This window comes from Mugil cephalus, chromosome 9 (assembly GCF_022458985.1).
Source record: "Mugil cephalus isolate CIBA_MC_2020 chromosome 9, CIBA_Mcephalus_1.1, whole genome shotgun sequence".
Taxonomy (NCBI): Eukaryota; Metazoa; Chordata; class Actinopteri; order Mugiliformes; family Mugilidae; genus Mugil; species Mugil cephalus.
The window spans coordinates 12,187,683-12,211,576 of record NC_061778.1 but is presented as its reverse complement, the minus strand read 5'-3'; the positions used below and the strand labels follow the sequence as shown (position 1 = coordinate 12,211,576).

At 44.2% G+C, this 23,894-nt stretch overlaps 2 protein-coding genes and 1 long non-coding RNA gene across 3 annotated transcripts; 1 reads left to right on the top strand and 2 right to left on the bottom strand.

The window, feature by feature from the left end:
• Positions 1 to 2,280: 2,280 nt before the first annotated feature.
• On the bottom strand, positions 2,281 to 8,240 carry rhoub (ras homolog family member Ub). The gene is made up of 3 exons (XM_047593204.1): positions 7,784 to 8,240; positions 5,895 to 5,953; positions 2,281 to 4,410 (listed from the first exon to the last, which is right to left on the bottom strand). Exons 1-3 carry the CDS (start codon positions 7,998 to 8,000, stop codon positions 3,955 to 3,957), a joined length of 732 nt encoding a protein of 243 aa, XP_047449160.1. The 5' UTR covers positions 8,001 to 8,240; the 3' UTR covers positions 2,281 to 3,954.
• LOC125012966 lies at positions 5,968 to 7,732 on the top strand. Its single transcript, XR_007113343.1, has 2 exons — positions 5,968 to 7,053; positions 7,380 to 7,732. It is a non-coding gene; the product is annotated as an uncharacterized LOC125012966 (long non-coding RNA).
• Positions 8,241 to 10,152: 1,912 nt separating the features above from the next.
• On the bottom strand, positions 10,153 to 22,451 carry rtn2a (reticulon 2a). Its single transcript, XM_047593203.1, has 10 exons — positions 22,348 to 22,451; positions 21,419 to 21,472; positions 20,430 to 21,008; positions 19,583 to 19,792; positions 15,590 to 15,797; positions 15,365 to 15,503; positions 13,225 to 13,294; positions 13,079 to 13,125; positions 12,931 to 12,989; positions 10,153 to 10,872 (listed from the first exon to the last, which is right to left on the bottom strand). The coding sequence occupies exons 1-10, from the start codon at positions 22,376 to 22,378 to the stop codon at positions 10,797 to 10,799; spliced, it is 1,473 nt and encodes a 490-aa protein (XP_047449159.1). The 5' UTR covers positions 22,379 to 22,451; the 3' UTR covers positions 10,153 to 10,796.
• Positions 22,452 to 23,894: the final 1,443 nt, after the last annotated feature.

Below are 23,894 nucleotides of genomic sequence, written 5' to 3'. Positions count from 1 at the left end.
GACTACAGTTTATTTGGTCAGTCTAGTCAAAATGTTTTCTGAGGTTGGGTGTGGTTGTTTCAGAAGAATTTCGACACTATGACCTCACCATATATACATATATATATATATATATATAAAATATATATATATATATATATATATATATATATATATATATATATATATATATATATATACAACTGTGCTCATGGCCCGGTTCCCATCGTCAGCTGTATTCATTATCTTCAGATTAAAGGCAGGTGCTGCAGCTTCAGCTCCACTTGGAGATAAAACGAATATCTGCCACAGTGGAAATTGTCTCATCGAGCTACAAAGGTCATTTAAATGAACCCGTGACTGTGAAACGGCTCCAGCGCGCACAGTTGCATTACCACTGAATGATAATATTTTATCAGTTCCAGGTCACTTATGGTAGTTTTCGTTTACACACGCTTACACAAATACCCTCAGATATGTTTGCTTTACACTGAGCTGTCTTGGTTTATTCGGTTTCCTGCCTCAGGGACAGTTCTGGTGTTGTAACATTCACAATAAACAAAGGCTGGTTGCACATTCTGCTCATAAGCTAACAGTCGTGGGTCGCCGTAAGGTGGAGGGGCTTTGCTGTGGTGAGTTTGTGGGGTTTCTAGTTTTGTGTTGGTGGGAGAATTGTGGAGCCTTTGAATGGGGTTGTGTTGACTTTGGTCGTGAGAAGACACATTGAAACACATCCCTTTTGTGGCATTCACAACCTCGAATGCAAACATTTTCAGTAAGATTGTTGACATTTCATATTTATGTCGAAATGTTAATATTTCCAGTGTCGCCCATTGCCTAACAGAGATGTTTTTATGACTAACGGTGGACGTTGCCGCTCGAACGGCAACTTCTTTGTGTGCATGAATTCCCAAATTGCAGCCACAAGCTCTCGATCTCCATTTGACAGCTGCAATTAAACCTTTTCACTGCAGATATTTTGACTTGTCAACGTAAGGAAATCACAGGTATATTAATGACGGCTGCATTCCTCAGAGGGGAAGTCCTGCTTTTGTGTATGTTTCTTCGCTGTTATGGCTCGCTAGGATGAAAACGAACAATTATTAATTCCACCTGTGCTGTGAAAAAACCTCAGCAGTCTCCATCTGCTCTGTCGTGAGTTCCACAATATTTGGATTAAGCAGACTAAGGTAAATTAGCACTTGCGTGTGGAGACAGAGTCACAGTATTCCACACTAAAATCTGGGAGCTCTGTAAACTCCCCTTCATTGTTTTCTGTTTGTTAAGTTTCACGAGTGACAGTTTAGGATTTCTGCAGCAGACAATAACCTCTACTTCTAGCAGACAGGTAGATATTAAACGAAAGCCACGACGCTAAATCACAGGACGTTTCACAACATGGCTGCCTCCCTGAGACACAACAACAACAACGAACAGCGAAACTGTCGGTGGAAAGTGGAGCCATCCTGACGATCATAATTAAACCACTTGGCACTACTCGCGGCTGAGTTTCACCCACTCTGAGGCTGGACAACGTACTCATCTGCAGTCTGCCAGACGACACTAGCTCTCTTTTAGCCGTCTGCACCCTATCATTAGCGCTTCTAAACAAGCGCAAGATACCTAGCGAACTGTCATCCTCTGCCCATTGTCGTATACTGTGGTGTAGACATGCAGCCATGAATAGAAGGAAAGGCCTATTTTAGGCAATTATAACCATCTCATCCTGCATATTTAGAAGTCTCGGTGCCGACAAAACCTCCGGGGCTAAACCTTCAAAGTCATATTTAACTGTCTCCCGGCTTCATAAAAATATAGCTGTCTTCTTCACGCACTTTTTTCTATTTTGGGAATTCATGGTCTCTAGTTATCTTGTAGTTAGTTGCCATAAGTGAAATACCACGTTGTGTTTGGAACAGTTTGAGTCAACTATAATAATTTCTAATGCACAAGCAAAATAGGGAACATCCTTGTCATTTTTTAGTTGTTTTGTGTGTTGTGCTATTTGTCATTATGTCAAGTAAACTATCCAAGTCCAAAAGTTCCCCAGCAGAACACTCAATTGTCACAAGATTGTCAATGTTATTTACAAGTCAGTGGTTTTAATGTTGTGGCTGATCGATGTAAATATAAATAGCGAATACCTGATATGGTTGCAAACATTTTAATTTGTGTTGTGTTTGTATTGGCACATATAAAACATGTGTGAACTCTTTTAACCTCAGAAAACACCTCCACTATGTGACCGTCGAGATAACACACACAGTATATCTCCATGGAAGAGTCGACAGTAAAAAGAGGTTAAATATTTCACATTTTATTTTGTTCCGCTCATACAGCTCAACAAACTTCTCTCGTCAGACACCAACTGAAACACCCATACTGTTAAGTACCATTTAGAGTTGGACAGCACAGCCAGAGACTGAGTCACTGAGTTCGGACACACAGAACTATCCCGATGACATTGCACAGACATCACAGAGGACTGCTGTGTTACATACATAATGGCATATGATAATTCACACCTGCTCCGTATTGCAGTTACTGACTCGGAAGGAACCTGATAAATAGACACAGCTGAATGACGAGGCTTCTGAAAAATAAGAAGCAAATGCAGTCTCTTTGGTGATTTCACCTCATTCGCTGTATGATTTCAACAGAGGAGGGAGCTCCGCTATACTGACCGTCAAAGACAGGTAATTATTCATGTTTAAAGCCCACGAATGCAGGGACGGTGAAAGACCCTGTGATCGTCCAGACTTGCGGTGCGGTGCAGGGAACGCACGGCCCGACTTCACCTGCTCTGACGCCCAGCTTTAGCGTTTCCACTCTAACACTGGTCCAAAGGCCATTGCATGGCCTGACTTCAGTGATGTGTTTGGACTCTGCGTGATAAGTGCAATGTACAGTGGCACCACCAACGTATTGCTGCAACATTGTAACAGTAACAGAAAAAAAAAACAAAAAAACATTTCAGATTATGCTTTTCAGTCAAAGACTAAACCTTCCAACGCTTATTGCTGACATATGTGATTCAGTATGAATTGGCTAGATAATCCAAATCTGTAAAAACTTATTTTCTATTAACATCTTTTGGCATCAATCTACTGTAGCAGATATGTACTGGTGAGCTTAACGATCTCTAATACATGGTCGACTAACATTTGCATCGACGTCGCAAAAAATGAGGCGCAGACAATGTCAGTTCATAGTGGAGTATACACCGTCCAAAAACATTGATTTCATAGAAAATTACACTCATATACATTTGATTGTAATCCAAAATAAAGCTACGGGCTATATTCTTAAGAAATTGTCTTTTGACTATTCTGATTCAGGAAAGTAAAAGGTGCGGGACTGGCTTGAATAGCAGAATAATTGCCTCTTTGATTTGGGGGTTGGCATTAACGTCACGCTTTGGGAATAAAAATAGCTCTGTCGCAGACTTTGGGGGTCTGAATTACAGTGTAGAACACATAAAGTAATATACTTTGCTAAAGAAGGGAATCAAATTAAAGAAAAAGGAGGTATATGTACTGTATACTTTTAGTATGTAACATCACCGCCTTAACACCTCCCCTCCACTCAGGTCACATTTCCTTTGGATGGGTCCAGTATGACGTGCATGTGCCATAACCTTTAACGAGCGCCATAGTTTTTGGTTGAATGCTGGTCACAGTCACTTTCATTAGACTAGTAAGTGGTTACAGCTTTGTGTTTGCTTTCTTTTAGGCATCGACGAAAGGCTTTTTTTTTTTCTGGCCAAGCTGAATCCATCTCAATCCCATAATGTCCACGCAGCTCAGGGAGGCACGCTCTGCCTCGGTTGAACTGCCGCTGAATTAAAGTCATTCAGAACAGCTCGACCGGGGTCGTCCACGTTAATGTAAAGTTCTTACATCCAACTCAGTCCCTCCAAATGAGTCAGCAAGTTCCATTTTCATACGAGTCTCAGGAAGGTTATCTCCGCCCACCCTACTGGACGCACACGTACTTCTTCCACCAGGACTTGGACAGCATCTTCATCTTGTCGGCCGTGCTGCGGACCTTCCTCTCGCGCCGCGCCCTCCTGTCGGAGTGCCGCAGCCCCACGGAGATGGCCACGTCGAACACCTCCTTCAGATTCTTCTGCGTGAGCGCCGAGCACTCGATGTACGTCACCGCCCCCATCCTCTCCGCCAGCGCTCTGCCGTCTTCCTCCGGCACCGGCCTCTCCCTCCGCCTCGCCAGCTCGATCAGCACTTTGACGTCCTCCCGCAGGTCGCACTGCGTGCCCACAAGGAGGATGGGCGTGAGGGGGCAGCGGCGGCGGATTTCGGGGACCCACTTCTCCCAGACGTTTTGAAAGGAGGCCGGGCTGACCACGCTGAAGCACAGCAGCAGGGCGTCGGTTCGGCTGTAGCAGAAGTGGCGAAGTTTGTCGAACTCATCCTGATGGAGACAGGGAAAGACGCAGAGTCTTAGAGAGTCTTAAAGCATTTCCTTTAAATGATGCTCAATATTGACCACACACGAGTGCGCTTCAGCCCACTCAAGCACTCTGAAATTACAGAAAACGAAACTGGTTCGATAAATATTCATCAACAAACTGTCTAAACAGTGTTTATATTGTGCTAATATACAGTACAGACAAAAACCCTGCCCACTCACTTATGTCATCTGTGGTAGATCTCTTAAATTAACACTTTGGAGCCACACCGCTTTGGCACGGGCCTCCCACATCCTTGAGTACACAGATTAAGTTTGGCAGAAAGTTGACGCACACCTCTACTTCTCTGCCTTTAACCCTCTCCCGTCCACCTCGCATCTCCTAATCTTTCTCTGACTTAACGCCACTCTAAGTCTTACAGCGCAACCGCAATCTGCAAAAACAATCAGCCACTTCGGCGGTTAAGATGCGGATCCGGTTCCCAACGAACGCAGCGGGCACTTATCGATGATTTACGATTTGCGAACGCACGCTTTGGCTGTTCCTTTGAGGCCAGTGACGTAGATCCGCGTGCGGAATATACAGATGTGTCAACATCTCAGAGTGAGGAGCAACTTTGTTTATCGGCTTTGGCGGCAGCTGTTATCATCTTTCTCTGGGCCTTTCTGTGTGTGTGTGTGTGTGTGTGTGTGTGTGTGTGTCTCTTTCTCTCTGTTATTTCTACTTGTCTTCTGGCACACCCCAAGCTGTTTCTGGCTCAAGCTCCCCTCTTATGAAATTGCATCAGTACAGTAAGTGCTCGCCCGCTTTCATCTACCCATATTAGCCCAAGCTTGCCTGTGTGTGCCTGTCTTTGTGTATCTGTGTGCGCAGTTTTGACACGTGCAGCTTGCAACATGCCGTGAGGTTTTACACGTATTAGGGGTTTGCACAAATGCGGCCAAACTTTGATTCTGAGCAGAACTGGCAGTACCCTCTCACCGGTTGCGAATGGCAGAAATGTTGCTCCTAGGGCATGATTATACCGAGTTGGATTATGAAACAACCGCCCATGCACAAAGAGACGGAAATGCTGTTTCACAACTTGTTCCCTCCTATTGTAGTAGTGATTGAATAAATTTACCTGTTGTTTCATCCATTACATGCTCCCAAACTGTGAAAATTACTCTCAAAAGGTACTCAAGAAGATATCTGTCGGCCTTTAAACGATTTCAGTATAAGGTTATATACAATGCAGAGTAATTAACTTATAGCAAAGGCTGAGAGGGGCACATCCATGAATCATCAATGGACTCTCTGAGGTTTTGTGTATTTTTGTCCCTGTAAACACACTGATATCATCCCCGTGCAAAGTGTTATGACTCAAACTCTTCCTCTCATGGACAGAGATGGGGGGTCCTGTATTAATCACACATTATTTTGAGGGTGAGCCAGACAGGGCGCCACACGGCGACACAGTGCGTGTTTGTGTGCAAGCAAAACTCACCTGTCCCGCTGTGTCACACAGCTGCAGTCGAACTGGGCTTCCATCCACCTGAACCACAGCTGTAGACACAGAAACAGAGAGAGAGCAAATAAATCACAGCTGCCAACGCGACTGTAAACTTGCATATCTGCCCTCAGCTGACACTTGCTTTGGTTGAACACACACACACACACACAAGCAGGGCCACCCTCTAGAATAGTCTCGGGAATAAACAAAAGCCTGCCAGTTGAAAACACAAAGACCCCTGCTCCGCTCTCACAGCTCAAAGACGGCTTGCTCTGTCTCGCCCACCCACCCTGCCTGTTACGGTTGAGACCATAACACTTTACTGTCGCTCGGACCGCTCGCCGAGCTTTGTTCTGTGGTGCGTTTTGGCAGAGGCCGCTCCAAGGTTGTCTAACAGGGGGGTTAAAAACCAAGCCGATTCTGTTTATTCAGTGACTCTCTATCCCAGTAGGCCGCATTTCCCAATTGGAAAAGTGGATGAGTCATTTTGCAGCGAGTTTCCTTACAGGGTCATTTATTCTTTTCAGAAGACTGAACACAACGCAGAGCAGCAGGCACATGGAAACATTTACAATCCGCCTGGAGTGTGTGGTCGGTCATGCCACCCGATCAAAGAGTTCTCTGGAACTATTCATGTAGTGGGACAGCTACCATGCGCCCCGCTACAACAGAAATGAGGAGAAAGAGCAGGACGAGAGAAAGCAAAGAAAATGAGAGCGTGTTTCCATTGTGTAATCATTTCCTAATCCCTGACATTCGATACTCCTTTGATTTTCTCCACCAAAAACTCCCCCCTTATTGTCCCCTCTCCCGGCCTACTTCTCCTCCGCTTCTCCACCACCTGTGGCATTGCATAACTGCTCAAAAAGTGGGCTTTCAAGGGAGCGCTCTGATTCCGGGCACTGAGAAATGACATCACTATTAAGGGCCCCAACTGCACAATCAGTCTCTGTCAGGCCGGGGCGAAAGACAATCTCTGCCTCAGAGCCACTGCAACAGATGTGCCCGTTCCAGTATAGAGGAGAGGGCTCGTGGGTCAAGGCTGACAACAATAGGCAGAGTTGTGCAATCCAAAACCCCTGAACCAGAGACGCTCTCTGTTCTGCAGGGGAGGGTTGAGCCAGCACTCGTCTGAGGGCGGTGTGTGTTCTCAGTAAGTGTTTTACGGGATTTTTGTTGTTTAGTGTGATTTTCTGGTAGTGAATAATTTCAAGGAAATAGTTAATTATCTATCTGTATGATAATCTGTATACCAATATAAGTTTATACTCCAACACTACATAGTTTGCACAATGACAGCTGACAGTCAATAAACTTTTATTTTATTTTATTTTATTTTATTTTATTTTATTTTAGTATAGTATAGTTTGAAAATGTGATCATCAATCAGTGATGGTGATCAACAGGCCACGGGTTCACTTTCCCATTTCAACAGTGAAATCCGTTTTACCCTCTCATCGCCCTTTCTTATTTTTACAGAAGCTTGCTGGGACAAGTGAGCCACTTTGGAAAGTGGAGCGGTGCCAAATGGAAACCTGGCTGAATCCGGGAGGATACCTCCTGCACATTACCACTGACGGATGACAGATAGCAGGAAACAGAAAACACATATGTCATTTCAGCGGAATAACATTGGGGGGGAACGAGAGGATTTGGGAGGGGTGGGGAGAGTTCGTGCTCTCAAAAGTCGAAGAGGAGTTCAGTGGAAATGACAGACATCGTCACATATAGAAACAAATCGGTTCATGTGAAAATAACGATTCTACAGGTTGAATGCTTGCAGTCTGCTTTAAATAAACGCATCTGCACCGGGGCTCTGCAGCTTTAAAGGATGACATTGTGTACTTCATTTGTGCACCTGCAGAATATTTGATTTTGCTCACCAGAGAAGTCATCAAACGCTGTGGGCACGTATTTGGTCGGGTACCCATTCGTAGTGTAGCTGACCACCAGACTCGTTTTGCCCACCGCTCCGTCGCCGAGCAGGACGCACTTCAGCAGCCGCTCCTGCACTTGCCCGGGCCGGGCAGGGTTGGGGTTGTGCGGCGGCACCGGAGGGGCCATGGTCCTTCCGTAATCCATGGTGATTTGAGGTGACATTCAACTAACCAGCGCCTCAACGCGATCTCCTTTTGCAGACAGACGAAGATGAAGATGAAGAAGCGCCCACCATGAGAATGGGTTTTGCTTCTCTGCAACAAGTTTGCCAAACGCTTAGGATCGCGAGCGGTACCCGTGCGTATAACCTCTCCTCTTGCCCTTCGCGCTGACAAATCCACTGTAGCAGATTACTTTACCATCCCGTCTCCGGATCGACAGTGTGCAGTTTGCTAGGCGAGGGCGGGTCAAAGGCGTTATATGTTCAGATTAATTTGACTAATCCCACCCACTTCACCTCCCAAAGTAGAGGAGGGCTGAACAGGTTGAAGTTGGCAAGCGGAGCAAAATGTGTTTAATAAAAAAAAAATTCATCAGGACATCACTCTTATTGGACTTATTTGGGGTAATTACAGTTGGAAAGGGGAAAACCCAAAAAACACAAGTTTATTTTTCATCATTTCGTACTCTTCGTTATGGTCGTTTAATCTTTAACTTTAACCCGTTACATGCTCAGTGAGTTTGACCCACAACAGACAAGCCCAGATCTGTCCTTAAAGAAGAAGGAGACAACCTTGATGTCCGTTTTTAACATGACCAATAAAGCGCTGAAATTTCATACCCACTCAGACAACCTGACCTACTTTAATATGGAGCCAGAGAGCCTCTGTGAACCTTGGAGAGACGAGTACTGGAGAGTACAAGGGGGTATTTGCATAAAACATGGACATATTCAAAGTAATTTAACTATGACGGGGGAGTTTAAAAAAAGGAAAAAAAGAAAGAAACTCAGCAGCAGTTTCCCGATTGTTCTAATCTGTGAGTCAGGTTGGACACTTGGAAGTAAGTAATGAATGGCGTTTGTCGCCCCCTGGTGGTTGATTGCACCAGCCACGAGAAACGGATAAACCTGAATTTAATGGGCCCAAAGTTCACTATTCAAAAGATATATTAAAGTATTGCAATGTCTCCCAACAAACCGACAGCCCTAGATGTACAGTTTATCTCTGTCCGTGTGGGAAAAAAGTCACACTACAAACTCATTTTATCGTTTGACCGTGTTTATTTCTCCAAGGATAAAACTCTAGTTGTGGTCAGGAATACAAAATAACCAGTGAACCGCTACAATGCATGTCACTACTAATTCAGACTTTAAACGATCTAAAAGCCTCTTTCCTGTTTGGATTTGACTCATCCTTCGGCAAATATAAAAACCCAAACGTCAGGTGGTCCCCACTTCAGTGAGTCACCTCTGTGAAAATGGGGGGAGTTTGACTAGATTAACAGCAGATTAGCTAAAAAAAAAGTAACTGGACAAGACAGAACGTGTATATATATATCCAAGCTTGCCTTCATGGCTGTCTCCACTGCCTTTAGTTCACCACAGGAAGAAAGTGAAAGATATAAGACGTGTGTTAGTATTGCGACGTAGCACAGAGGGGACAGGGAGTGTGTGTTTTTGTGTGTGTTTGTGTGTTTGCACCTCGGCCAATCACTATGAAGCACATTATATTTGGGGCTCATTTCATTAGGATTATATGTGTTAATCTAACAATACGTTCTCTGTAAGACACATCCAGTACATTATGCAATAATAAGGCATAGGAACAGAAGCATTTTGGTGCAAGCTTTAAAAAGCGTCAGCTAAAGGGAAGTGTGAGTATCCTGAATAATTTTATTAGTCCTAAAATGTATCTACTCACAATTCTGGATGAGATACCGTGTCACGCCTCTTCACACAAGCACTGTACACATACAGAAAACACCATTCTCGGGAGGGCAATGGTCGGGGTAAATGTGGGAATTTCTGTCAGCACTCGTAAGCACGGTGAATCGGATCATGCACTAAAACCTGCAGTTAGAAGGCACCTGCTGTATTTCTGTCCACTCTCCTTCACTTGTTTCCTCCTGGTATTCAGATCACCGCATTAGGAATATAGAAAACCTTTTTTTTTTAAATTATTTTAAATCATCCACCTACCCAACCATGACACCTCTGATGGTCTGATTCTGTTTATGACGTCCTGCAGAGCTCATTAGAACGAGGGGAAGCCGCATCCAATGATGTTCGTAGTGAAGAAAAAAAAGTGAAATGAGTGGTGTTGTGAATGATGTGCCACAGGGGGGTGAAAAAACAAAACAAAAAAACCCAGAATGGTTTGGAAAATAAAGACAAAACGTGACTTTAATTGCTTGTGGGTGACATTTCGATTTCAGCAAGCTGTATGACGGGAACCACACACTCTTACACTCACACACGCACACACAGATAAACAGTCATGAGGATGAATATGCTTTCAGAAACAGCCGCGTGCCGACAAATGCGTCCCAGGTTTTCTGCCGCCGCCATCAACGACGACCCCCGTTTTTGTCAATTCATGGAAACCACAGCAACAACTGAGTTCCCATTCTCTGTCTTAGTACCTCATATGGACCACAGCTCCATCTAAGACACTTACTGAGTCATTTTTACATATTAAAAACAATATTTCCAAAGATGGTCGGACGTGACGAGATGCGTTGTCGGATGTCTCCTCCGTCTCATCCAGGATTCATACACCTTGATTTCACCGTGAAGAAGAATGATCTCAACCCCGTCCTCTAACCCCTTTAAGGTAGATACAGTTAGAGTATAAAGTACCATGCGAAGTCCTCATCGTCGTTCATTTAAATAACCTCCCTTCCCTTCCCCCGGGTCTCCGGAGCTCCGTTCTCCAGAGCTCGGAGCACAGACTGCTGAGTAAGACATCTGAGTGACAGTCTGGTAGCTTCTCGTTAACATGTTGCGTCCGTGAGCGTTTACTGGCTTTTGGGTTTGGCGCCGCCGGGAGTTGGATCAGGGGGAGGGCCGCCACCCTGGACAAGTCTTTGCAGACTGCAAGGGAGACAAGGGAGGAGGGTTAGAGTTTGCTCAAATCAACAGATTTAGAGCCCGCGCCAATGTTAACACTGCAGCACTGAGCCCTGCTGTAGACACGCCGGTTATTGTGACTCAGGTGTGTTCACACGTTACATATCAACATGACTAAACCCACTGCTTGCTTTGTTTAAACAGCCTAAATGAGCTAACGTTGTCGTCTTGTTTGGGTGTTTTGTTAACAGCTGAAATCAGAAACAAAAACTCTATTGATTCTTTAAAACGAGCTGAATTTGAAGCCATTAGTTAGTTAGTTACTACACTGTTTCACCTACTGAGATAAACAGTCTCTGCAAACATATATATTGTGAAATTATCTATAATTTGCTTGACAGTTGAGAAGCGAATCAAGGTTTGCTGATCACGGTGTTACCCTTTGTATGACCTGAGCTTTCATTGAATTTTGAATTTGAATTTTAGTTCCTGGTGTAAGTCAGCTGACGGTACTCATGGTTTGTTGTGTACCACGAGTTTGAAGCTTTTTTAGAGGCTAGTCTCTGATGGTCTTGCGTTCAGTGCAGGTGTGTGCGTATATTGTCCAGGCGTGGCGAGAAACAGATCATGATGGCTTTTCATTTGTTTCAGCTTCATTTCGACCCAAGAGTCTTTATCGCCATTATGAGAACATAACGAAATTTTGCAGAGACCCCCGGCTTACAGGCACACATAAATATACGGACATTTAAAGAAGACCTATGAATAGAGAAACCACACTTAAAGTAAAAAATATGTACAGAGGAAATGTAAATACTGTAACAACGAACATGCAAATTCCAGTCTAGGAAATGTTGTGAGTGTGTGACTGTCCTGAGGACTGATGGTCTGTTTGATTGTCAACAGGAGGGAGTGTGTATGTGGCTGGCAATTTTGATGGTCTGTAACTATACTAATACATATCACCTTTGTGATGACAACCACTTGCCTTCATCAGAATTATCATTATTATTGGTTGGCCTAACAACTCCATAGCTTCCTAGGTATTCCTAGCTTTGGTATCTATATTTGTATTATAAGTGTAACTCTTTGGTGTGATCCTCACGAACATGACCCGGCAGATCAGACAAGATCACAGCGGGGCTTTGTCCATTTTTTGACAAATGGAACCGTTCAAGTCGAGAGGTCTTACATCCCTCTGCCTGGTGTCCCTACAGTGCAGACGTCTTTGGATGATGCATAGTCTGGATAAAAGGCACGACTACTGAAGTCACCAAACTCTTTGGATTCTGAAGCTCAACCTGTGTCACTGTGGACGTGTGAAACGTCATAACTTGCTGCCCAAGTACTGATACAATTCAAATGTGTATCTGACCAGGTGCAGAGTCTAAATGCCCCGTCCGTTTTATCAAGGACGCACAGGGAAATAAGTAACCTGTGTGAAAATGGGATAGCCAGATGTCCAAGAATGTACAGTCAAAATGTACGACTTTAGACATTAACTTTCATCGAGAGATGTTCACATATTCTTTCTCCCACAGTTCTTTTGTGTAACATTACGCCACTAGTTGCAAGTTATTGATCAGCAACCACCAATAATTTTATAATCAAGTCTACACACTAAACTCTCATGGTAGAGGTTCCCTCCACATACAGTTATTGATCCTTTGAGATGAGATTGATTAGAAATCTCACTATGTCGGACAGAAATCCTTCTGCGTCAGGTTGTGTCTGAGCCTGGTGGACCTCAGCATCACTGCAACATTTCAATAAATGTGTAAATATATAGCAAACTGTTGTTCTTTTGTATATCTATTTAATTGTTTGATTATTTGTATTACTCCTCCCGGCTTCTGAATGCTCTTCTTGATGTAATTTGATTGCTACTGTACTACAGCGTTGTTGATTCTACTTAATTATTCATTATGTGAAAATTCAATAAGGCAAATAAGTCCCAGATGTCCCAGTAACCTCTGTGTGGGCACTGGTATGGATCCAAACGGGAAAAAAAAACTCAGCTGAGTAACACTAGAAACGCTGTGTTGATGTCATGATTAGGCCAGTAGATGGCGCCATACTCACAAGTCCTTGGCATTGTCGATGCGGCCCTGGATTTTTGCAATGACTTCGTCAACCTGCTCCTGTGATATAAGGGTAAAAATGATGTGTTTATGGACACATAAATGAGGAGTTAAAGTACAAATATAAGAAATGGATTGAGAGGTATTACCTGATGTCTAGTGTAGAAAAGTGGTAGAGAAAAGAGAGCGATCACACCTGGAGAAGAACAATGGCAGAAAAGTAGAATAGTTAACATGAGACAACGGCCATATGTTAATAAAATCCTTATGTCCAGTGACAATGTCTGCTTCTTACTGATGATGAGCAGAGTAAGGCCATTACACAGGTCTCCCAGGTACGTGACAAGGTACATCAGAAACAGCAACTAAGACCAGGAAAAAAAAAAAACACAGAAAGAGGAAAAGAGCTGAAACCTTGATCAGTGATCTGTTCAGACATCAATATAACCCTCCAGAAATACTCCACGTGCTTTAAAGATCATATTCCCACAAATCGAATTGTCACTTATCTGCCCCCCACTGTGTAATGTTGCGTAAACCTCGCACAAAAGTCGACGAAATTATCAGTGTTGACATCAAGGACAAAGAAGAGAATCTCCAGATACAAAACTCCCAATATGGATTGACGCGTTTCCTCTTTTATCGCTGCGTATCTCTGTCCCTTTACATGGGATGATATGGGACACCCCTTCCTCACATGGGAAGAGACTCCCAGGCGTCACTGCGTGCGGCCTACCGTGTGTCATGACACATACCAGCCAGGTCAGGGTTGAGACCAGGAGGTCCGGGGATTTAGGGGCTCAGCCAGCTCACACCGGCTGACCTTTTACTCCAAATGTGCTGATTATGTCTAGTGTTAACTACTTTAACGCCATAACTGTGCTAGGGGTGAAGTACACCTGGGTCGAAGCACATTTTATTCCCGTAGTTTACTTACTGTACTGTAAGAAAGATGCATCCGTAGCATGAGTCAGTAAGTAAAAAAAAAAGAAAAAGGAAAAAACACTACACAAATTCACTCAAGAGATGATAGAACTAAATGTCATGTTTAGTTTTCCCATTTATTTTGTAATATACTTCAGGGCTTTTGACACTTAAAGGTTTCTTCAGTTACTGTGTAAGATTTGTACTATTTGTATTGTCGCCTTTATCTATTACAACTGCTTCATGTGTGGATCAGGGTAAAAAGATTCACATCCACACTGGGTATTTTACATGAAGTTAGGGCCAAATGTGTCTACATCTAATGTATATGCACTGTCACTGTACATACATAGGTATTAGCGTTTCTTTACCTCATAGGTCTTCAACAGTGGATCCGCGACCCCTAGAGGGTCCACGGAGGCAATGCAGGGGGGTTGCAAAATCTTTAGTTGATTATATATATATATATATATTAGTGAAGGGATAAGGGATTATTATACTATTATACTACTAATGTATATTTATAAATAGCACAAGGTCATAGTTTTAATATAGAACACATATAGTAGGTAGGGGGTCCCTGCTTAATCTCTCCATCAGTTTGGGGGTCCTTGGCCTGAAAAATATTTAAGAGCCCTGCTTTACTTTATTAACTTGAGTTTGCATCTAAAATATCGGACAAACTTTAACTACTCTTCATAAAATCAAAACAAGCACACATATATTAATCTGTATATTCTGTCCTTGTGAGCTCACACACACAGATTTAAGGCATTGTCTCATTAAAGAAATGCAGACAACAGGAGCCAAGAGCTACTGCTTTTATCTACACTTATCAAGTAATTGTGTCATCAAAGGTTATTTAGCATATTATGAGTTAGCTTTCAGAGAAATAAAATACGATTAAAGTCATTTTGGAGCATCTAATCCATACAGACTGGAAGAACATGTGCCACCAGTAATTATGAGGTGCAGATTTATTCCAGACTTGATGAATATTAACACAATATTTTGGCTCTGCTGGCTAGACATGCTTACAAAGTGGCTGCATAAACAGAGGAGGAGAAGAGCAAGGCCTCCTCCTTTTATGCTGTGAGTATCAATTAAGTTTCATTTGAAAGGATTTCGTTTTCTCTCTCCCTCATAGGCACGGACTGCTTTCCAGACAATTACCCAAAATATGTCATTCGGACGGACAGATGCTATTTGTGCCACTGCCCTTTTCGGGAGCAGAGCCCTCAGCACTCAGCTGGCAAAATGAGAGCGGCGGTTGGCATAGCAATGCTGTCATCTGCAGTGATGGAGGGAGAAGGAGATGAGCAACGGTGGAGCAAAATGAAAGAATGCAGAGACGGGCAGATGCCTGGGTTAATTAGGGGGAGAGGTTCTGGACAAGGTCAAACAAATCTCCGAGGACAGGTCGTTAAGACGGGAAAACGAGAGGCCGAACACACACCGTTAACCGAGCTGCAGCCACACGCACAAACTTCATTTGCAATCAAGCGGCTTACCTTGAGGGATTCAAAAAGGCTATCAACAAAAAAGAGTTTCTTCAGACTATCAACAGCGGACAGAGTCATGACAATAGCTTTCTGCATATAGAGGTCGGCCTGCTCTCCGTGGAAACTGACGTCCAGGTCCAAGTACGACCTGAGAGAAAACGAGACAATGGAAAATTAAAATAGTCAGGATGTGATCAATATTTATCGAGAAGAACTTGTGTGTTGTTTCCTTACTTGAAGGGATGCTCTCCGTCTCCCCAGCTGAGGACGTACAGTAACTGGTAGTAGATGCGCACTGAGATGGTGAAGCACATGACGGCCAGTGACACCGTGGAGACCACCGTGATGATGCTGAGCTGGAACAGGGAGAGCAAGCCCACCACCAACCCTGTGAGCACCATGCCGGTCCGCTCCGTGTCCTTCCAGTAGATCAGGTCCATCACTGAGAGGCAAGTGAAGAAAGCGAGAGAACAGCGATGAGTACATACAGGGATTTTTGCAGCACTTCAGAGGTCTTGAACGAGGCTCGTCCAAAGAAAACACCGCCCGGCGTCTAAAATCCTAGCTGCGCATTTGCGAAGCTGCCAACACTGTGAATTCCTCAGTTCTTCTTTGGAGCAAACAGGGCAGCTGAGACAACACGATTTGATCCCCGCAGCTCTTTGCTTTCTAGAAGATCAGGACAAAAAGAGCGGCAGAAAGATAAAGGAGTTCTAACACAGTGGTAGGGAGGGAAAGAAAAGGCTAGGCAAGATAAGAAGAAACGAGGCAAGGTGAGATTTCCAGCCCCGAGCATGAGAGAGAGGGAGCAGAGCCGAGCTTCGGGGACACATCGGGCTCCGGCCTCGGCTAAATTTAGCCCTCAGATGTAAGGCTGAAACAAGCAGTCGAGGGGAATTTAAATGCGGCCTTCGCAGCACCTGCTGTCAGACATCAGCCCCTTCTCCATACGCTGTTAGTTTCCCTCGCTGTCACCCAGCAACAGCTGCCGTGGAGACTGAGGCGTCCATGGAGTCACGCTTTAGCTACTACAGTGGGCAACGCACTAGTGTTATGATATTCAGTCAATCTCCATGCAAAAAGTAAAGCACAACTCTTTAAAGAAACCTGTGAAATGTTTATGAAAGATTTGGCATCAGTGTAAAAAGAAGTCCAAAGTGTTGTGTTGCTGCCGTGTGACAGGAGTAGTTCTCTGTGGATGACATTCAGGGAAAACACTAAGCCTCAGCGTTGGAATAAAGGGAAGCCTCTTTGAATAGAGCTCACTGACAGCAGGTGGGTTATTTATAACAATCACTGTGTGCACAATTAATACCCACGATGCCCCTGGAGCACACTGGTCTGACGTATTTGTTTATGCTGCTGTCATTCTGGGACACAGAGTCACGGTAGGTGACTTATTTGACAGAGGTAACACTATCTGAGGAGGACACTAATAAAAACCATATATACAGTAAAAGCAGTAGAAGTAGAAGTAGCTACACCCCGTGAGATGCAGCAGCAGGCCGGCAAGTAAGAGACTCCTATTTTCAGACGATATTATAACATTTCACGGCCATTTGCTTTTTATTTTTACCGAGCCTGAGATTAGAAGTTTCTACTTATGAGAGCCTGCAGCTACAGGGAGCAGCCAGTTAGCTTAGCATAAAGAACGGAAACTGCTAGCCTGTCTCTTTCCAATGGTAATGCTATCCAGCTGTCAATGCCTTTTAAGATCATCCGTTAACACATTATATCCAGAGCGCACAAATATGGATATGTCCGTGTCCGGCTGCTGTAGCTTCCCGGAGTCGATTTGGGCAGAAAATTAAAACAAACATGAAAATGATGGAGTTAATTTGTGAAATCAGAATTTTTTAAACTTAACGAGGCAAGACTTACCCCCTAACTGTTCTAAAGATGATTTAAAAAAAAAAACACAGTAGAGACCAACTTTCTTTTTAACTTTAAATCTCTCCACAATCTGCCATGCTGACACCGTAAACTGGAAAAACAAGTGAAATGAATTTATTCTTGTTGTATTAAATATTACATTTATACTTTGTGTTGGTTTCAATAAAACTAATCTTAACTAGCGGAATCTATTATCATTCCTTTAACATTACATTATTGCATGAGGGAATAAAAATAATCCAATCAAATAACCAGCAAACCATCCAGTCGATGAACCAGTAACAAGATGAATTATGTGGCTTTGTTTGTGCCGTTAGTTCCCGGCCCGTCACTACTGCATTTTAACCTCATCTTCCGTTTCACTTGTCCCAGATCATATCATTTCATTCACGTGTCCAAGAAACATCATCCCACTGCAGGTCCCAATGTCTCCGCTCGTGGCAGCTCTCCAGCTTAAGGAGGAAACACCAAAATGTGAAAGAGAACCCTGCAGGCGAACGTTATTACACACGGAAACTATCTGCTAACAGCGGATCATACCGAGGACTCATTTGAATGGCGTGCGCTCATTTGAATCTAGGGCCCCTGATAAGCAGACCGCATCGGAACGGCTCATCAGTTTGAAGCCAAACACACCTGCAGCCGAGGGAAGCTGAAGCCTCCAGAGGCTCGGCCTGTGAAATGATCAGAGAGAAGCGAGAAATCCACTCAATTCCCACCTAGAGTCCCCCGACGGCCCGGCCGTCTCTCCACCACACCAGCACCACAAAGAAAAGTGAAGATGATAAATCGCCTCCACCCCTTGAATCTGCAGCGTTCCTCTTCCCTGGCCTTCATTTGGTTTGAGCTGAAATCAAACTCACTGCAGCAGCCCCTCCGTTCAGCAAAGTAAGCGAATACCTCTGGTTTGCCTGCGTATTTGTAAAGCTACCCTGCGTTTGCCGTATTTCAAAAGGTCTCACCTTTACTGGCCATTTTGGTTGCCGCTCCAGTGCTTCCACTAACGCACTCTGTCCCTCTCTGCGAGCTCCCCTCGCCCCTCTGAGCTGTTTTTGGTCAAACCCCCCCAACCCCCTGCTCGCTCAGCAGTCCAACGGCCTGACAGCCCAAAATAATCTCGTTTGCAGCGCCGCCCACCACTCTTCAAGACTACAAGAGCTTTACACATGCAGAGATGATTCACAGCTGTGACACAATATATTTTTATTTAGACCTTCGGACTTGTGAAAAACTCAATCTGAAGCTGAACGCATCTACGGCCGTCTGTAAAGATTAAATTAAGATCAGGTTCTGTTCATTTTTAAGCGACATTTGCAGCACCTGAAACAGGAGAACCGGGGTCTGCTTTCTGCTATGTCACAAACATCATCTGTCTCTGCCACAAACGCTGACATGAAACAGAAGAGAAGCTGAAATGTGTGCATTTACTTTGCTATTCATAGTGAAGGGTTATAAATTCATCTGAAAACAAAGCTTATTTTATTGTACAATTTCTTGCAACCCCTGGCTTGACCCTTGTGTTCCTAATTCAGAGGTCTGAAAGCAGCCTAAGAAAGGAAGGGTCATATTTAGCTATAGATCTGGACCAGATTTACAGTTAAATGAAATTTATGACGCAGATTAATGAGGGTCGACGCTTTTTTTGACAGCTTTTGGTTCCACAGTTGCAAGAAACGCTAGCCTCAATAAAACCAAAAGAACATGATGCTCCAATAGATGGATGTGTGCTATTTATTCAGGACACCCTAAACTCTGTCATCAGTCTGACCGCACATTCATCATCAGGCTGAGGTTTTACTGCCCCCCGCATACACTAAAATAAGACCAAACTCGACTCTGACTGACGGTCCACTTAAAGTGCCATCAAGCTGGGGCACGGTCTCTTATCTCTCTCTTTCACCATGACTCAACTCGCTCCAACGAAGCTGAATAGAAAGAAACACCTATTTTCTGTCCGTGTCTGCGTGCGCTTCAAATGCTGTTAGACTCTGACGTCACTTGCAGTGGTGTGTGAGTCCGAAAGGCCAGTCAGTGCCAGGAATGCTTTTCCCACAATGAGCCAATCATTCCTAAAACCCCAGGAGAGGGTTACTATGGAGATACAATGAACAGCCAGGACTTCCCGCGGGGAGGGGGGGATCTCTATCTTTGTCCAGCTGCCGCTGAGACTCCGTGCAGAAAGGGAAATCTGATATTTTCTTTATTTAACACATTGATTCGCGAGCTGAGCGAAAGGATGTGGACCAGGACGAGGCAAAGACGAGATGAGAGATGAGAGGGAGGCGGAGACACTGGCCAGAAAAATAAAAATTGAACATGGTGGTCATCAGGTACCTGCTATGTGTGTCCATACTGCTGGGTCCTCTGTTAGGTTAAGTGCTGAAAACCAGTGCTCGCTGACCAGTTCTTCCTGAGAGTTTAGGCCGACGGCAGCCGGCGACGTGGTCGCTGGGCCCCTGGGTCGCACAGATGTGAGCAGCTTGACTGAAATGGCTTCCCTGGTGACAGGAGACTCTGGCTCAGGGGTTGATGAGGATGATGCTGCTGGGAAACAGAAGACGGTGTCACTATGGTGACGACACCACTACTGACTGTACATGCTCGACTTGCACAAAATAGAAGTCATCTGTGTTGATATCTAATGTGTTGCCCTAAGTTAAATTAAATAAATGTTTTACTGATGAAATTTGGAAAATCAACTAATGTTTTAACTGGAAAACATTTCTGATGACATGAGTTATTTTTCATTACAAAAACAGAATTATAAAATGTTTCTCCAAGTTAAAACCCAAGACCCACTAACTTATGGCCACCATTTAGCAATCATCATGCCAATCATCAGCATAATTTATGCTGCATCATTTGACATATGACTACAGGAAAGGTCATCATACGTATGTCACACGATGATCAGCATGTTGATTCTCGTGGCTGCTGACAGGGAGGAAGAATTAAGGACTAAATGTGCCAAAAAGTAGGTGAACACTTCAAGAAACACCTTCCAAACGTACACAGTGCAACCTGATTGCTGTCCGACCAATGAGTCAACTATTTTATTTGGTGTTTTACTTCACTTCTGAAACTTGTGAACAATTTAAACTTTACCTGCGTTGACTAATTCATAAAAACTTTATGCCACTGTGTTTTACTGTGTTGACTGTGTGAATCTCCAGTGTCTCACCCTGAAGTATCTGCGAGGAGCTCTGCTCCTGGGACGTTAGGGTCGGAGTGGGAGGCCGGACAGTCTGGGTCACACTCTCCTCCCCTTGGACTTCCTCGTCCCTGTCTTGAGTCTCTCTGTCCAGGTCCGGTGGACAAGGCTGGATCCCAATACTCTCGGTTCGCTCCCTTCCCCTCCTTCCCGTGGAGCTCGCCGTCTCCCCGTCAAGCGTCTCCTGCTCGCTCCTTTCTGACGTGTCCTCCTCCTCCTCTCGGCCGAGGAAGGCTTGCGGATCCCAGTCCGAATCGGGGGAGTCCAACAGTGTCTCCAAGGTGTCTGTGCGGAGCAGAGGCGTGCGACTTCCCCTAGAGCCGCCCCTGCGACGGTCGCGGAGGTGCCGTGACGCTCCCACCGCCTCGGCCTCGGCGATGGCGATGTAAGAGAAGGTCAGCTCGAAGGAGCTCTGGCGGGGTGTGCCCCAGATGGACGGGGATGAACCCAGTCCCTCGTCATCGTCTGGATCTCCGTCTCCACCGTCGTCGTCGTCGGACCACTCTCTGGCTGTCTGCAGCTCATATAACTCGGACTCCTCGTTTCCGCCTGAATGGAGACAAAAACAAGACGACAGGTCAACCCCAATGCACCAAAAAAAATAAATAAAAAAACACTATATGTGCAGAGGTGCAATTCACAACACTTAAAAAGACTGCTGCGTAGGGAGTGGTTCAGCTTTTAATAAATAAAACACGTCAGACGAAAGCTCCCAGGTGTGTCATTTGATGTAGGGGAGAAAAAAGTGAGACATCTAAAGATGAAAGCGCCTTTCATAAGTGGAAAAACAGATCTCCCTTTTAAAATGTACCAACAATGGCACTTTTATTCTGACGTGTGGACTGTTAGTGCTAACATTAGAGGAACTGGATGTGAAGTGAGCTCAGGGGAACTCATATCATGTCATATAATGGCAGGAATCCCTTGTTTTTACGACCAATATTTGACTTGTGCCTTACCATCGGTGCAGGGAGGTGTGGAGTCTGGAGTGGAGGCCACGGAGCCATATTCCTCTGGAAGAAAACATATCATAGCAAAACACTGAGAGGTTAGTCACGTTAACCTAGACAATGTGCCTTTAAAACCTCCAACGTAAGGGATACGACTGATGATTAATAACACACAGGCCCAAATGAGCACTGCAAGGACTTTTTGTGAATCATTTTCAAAGTTGTAGCAACATTCGACTGAAGACAGACTCCACTGCCAGTAGTTAACCTAATCAACAGACTTGTATTCAAAATAACAACACCACTGAACACAACACTAGACGTATATCCATTCCGGAAGAAAGGAACGATACGAATTTCAGCCGCACACTGTAGGTCAGTGAATATTGATTCATTTCCGTACAGAGCTAAACTGGCAGCAGTAAAGGCCTTCACTCCATTAGATAGCCAGCATGACATTAGCTAATAAATCACCCAGACAGTGCCATATATGCAGCATATTCTCCTCTCCTGCAAATAACCATAAACCACTTTATTTCAATTGCAGATGAGATGGGGTGAGCGTCGTTGCAAAGATATGTAATAAAACATAAACATAAAGGCACAAAACAGAGAAAACTGAAGCTGTCGTGGACAAACAACACTCCTCACACGCCTGCCTGCAAAGCCTCCTCCACCACCAAACAAACATCTGCAAACCTCAGTGCAAGGCGGCGAGCGGCAAAACAAGCCTGCGTCTGCGCTGCATCCATTCGGCCATGTGTTTATTGAAGGTGAGGGGAAACAGAGGCAGGAAGGGGGGAGCGAGCTAAACGCATGCGATGCCCCCACAGCGGTTAGCAAGAAAAGATGCTGAGCTGGAACACATGTGATGATGGCACAGGGAGACCTCCCACACTGAGACAGAGAATGAAACAGCAGAACAAAAGCAGACTCACGGCAGTGGGAGAATCCTAAAACCTGGCCCATGCTCCATCAAGGCATTGCTGGGCCCATCCAGTCTGGAAGCCCCCCCCTCCCTCCTCCCCTCCTCTGCTGCCAGCACTCACGTCCTGTGGATATACTCCCTCTCCCTCACCCTCTCTTCCTCCTCTTGCTCCCTCTGTTTCTTAGTCGTCTGTTGAGCGGCTTCCTCCCTCGCCTGCCTCTGTCACTCAGCAGCCCCGCCCTGCCTCACTCCACCATCCTCCCCTCTGCTCCCGTCCTCCCCTCTTGCATCGTTACGACTGCAGAGGCTGTAGTGTGCGCTACAGCAAAAAGGGGAGAGAAGCATGAACGTTGGTCTCAGCGTGCTGTTATCTTCCATTCATAGCTGCTCTACGCATCTCTCTCTCTCTCATCATGTGACCTCATCTCAGGATCCTATAGGAGCTGGGAGTCGGGGAGGGAGTCATTAATAATGTAAGACATGAGCATGGAAAACACACAGAGACGGATGCAGGACGTGTCATCTTATGTCATAATCCAGTTTCCCTTATAAGAAATATTAGTGTTTCACAAAACCAAAATTACTCATAAAAGCTGCAATATAAATCATGAAAAAGGTCAACTAACCAGCTTTAATTAACTGGGAGGCTTTAACCTCAGGGAACAGTAGGGGGCAGAGTTTTGTAGCCGTAAATCTGATGCTGCTGACGTGTAAGTATAAGTTATGATAAACACAATTAATAAAGCTAACTGGGTAAATGAAGGAGCTGAAGAAAAGTTAGTCTAGCCTCTTATTTTCACTTTATCTGTGACTTTCCATTCAAATAAGACAATTTGTAGACTATATCTTCCTATATTGTCCTTTGCTCATTTTTTTTTTTTGAAGTCTTATGGTGGTGTAGGGTTTGATAGATATGAATAACAACTGAAAAAATGCAAACAGAAATCAATAAAAGAAGAACAGAGAATACAAGTTCAAGCTGAATGTCGGTCGATCTTAGGCCCACTATCAAAAGCTTAGATTTTCTTTCTTTCTTTTGTTTCATGCAAATATTGGAGAAAGCCTTACACTGGATGTCATTAACCCTCCTATTATCTTTGGGGTCTATTTGACTCCATTCAGTGTTTAACATCGTCTAACTTTATGATTAACATAATTTTTGTTGCTAATTTAATGGGGAATTTAATGGACACTGGCATTGCCATAATATATGTTATTATTCTTGATAATAGTTGTGATAATAGTTTTTCATACCAAATATTACAGATAACAGGAATATGTACTTTGAAGTTATATAAAGCTACTTTAACATATCTCTTTTTAATTTAAGTTCAACCAGTGAGATTTTATTCCCAGTCTTTTGTTTTATTTAAAGAGCTATTTAGGTACTCAACACAAACATAAAACACCTGACGCATAAAGTTGGGAGGTTTAAATTGCTGGAGTCAAATTGACCCCAAGGATAAAAGGTGTTACCCTTTGTTCCTGTGCAGTGCAATGCTAAACTTTTCTTCCAAATGTTTAATTTGAGAATGGCGAGAAGCTTCCAGTTTTACT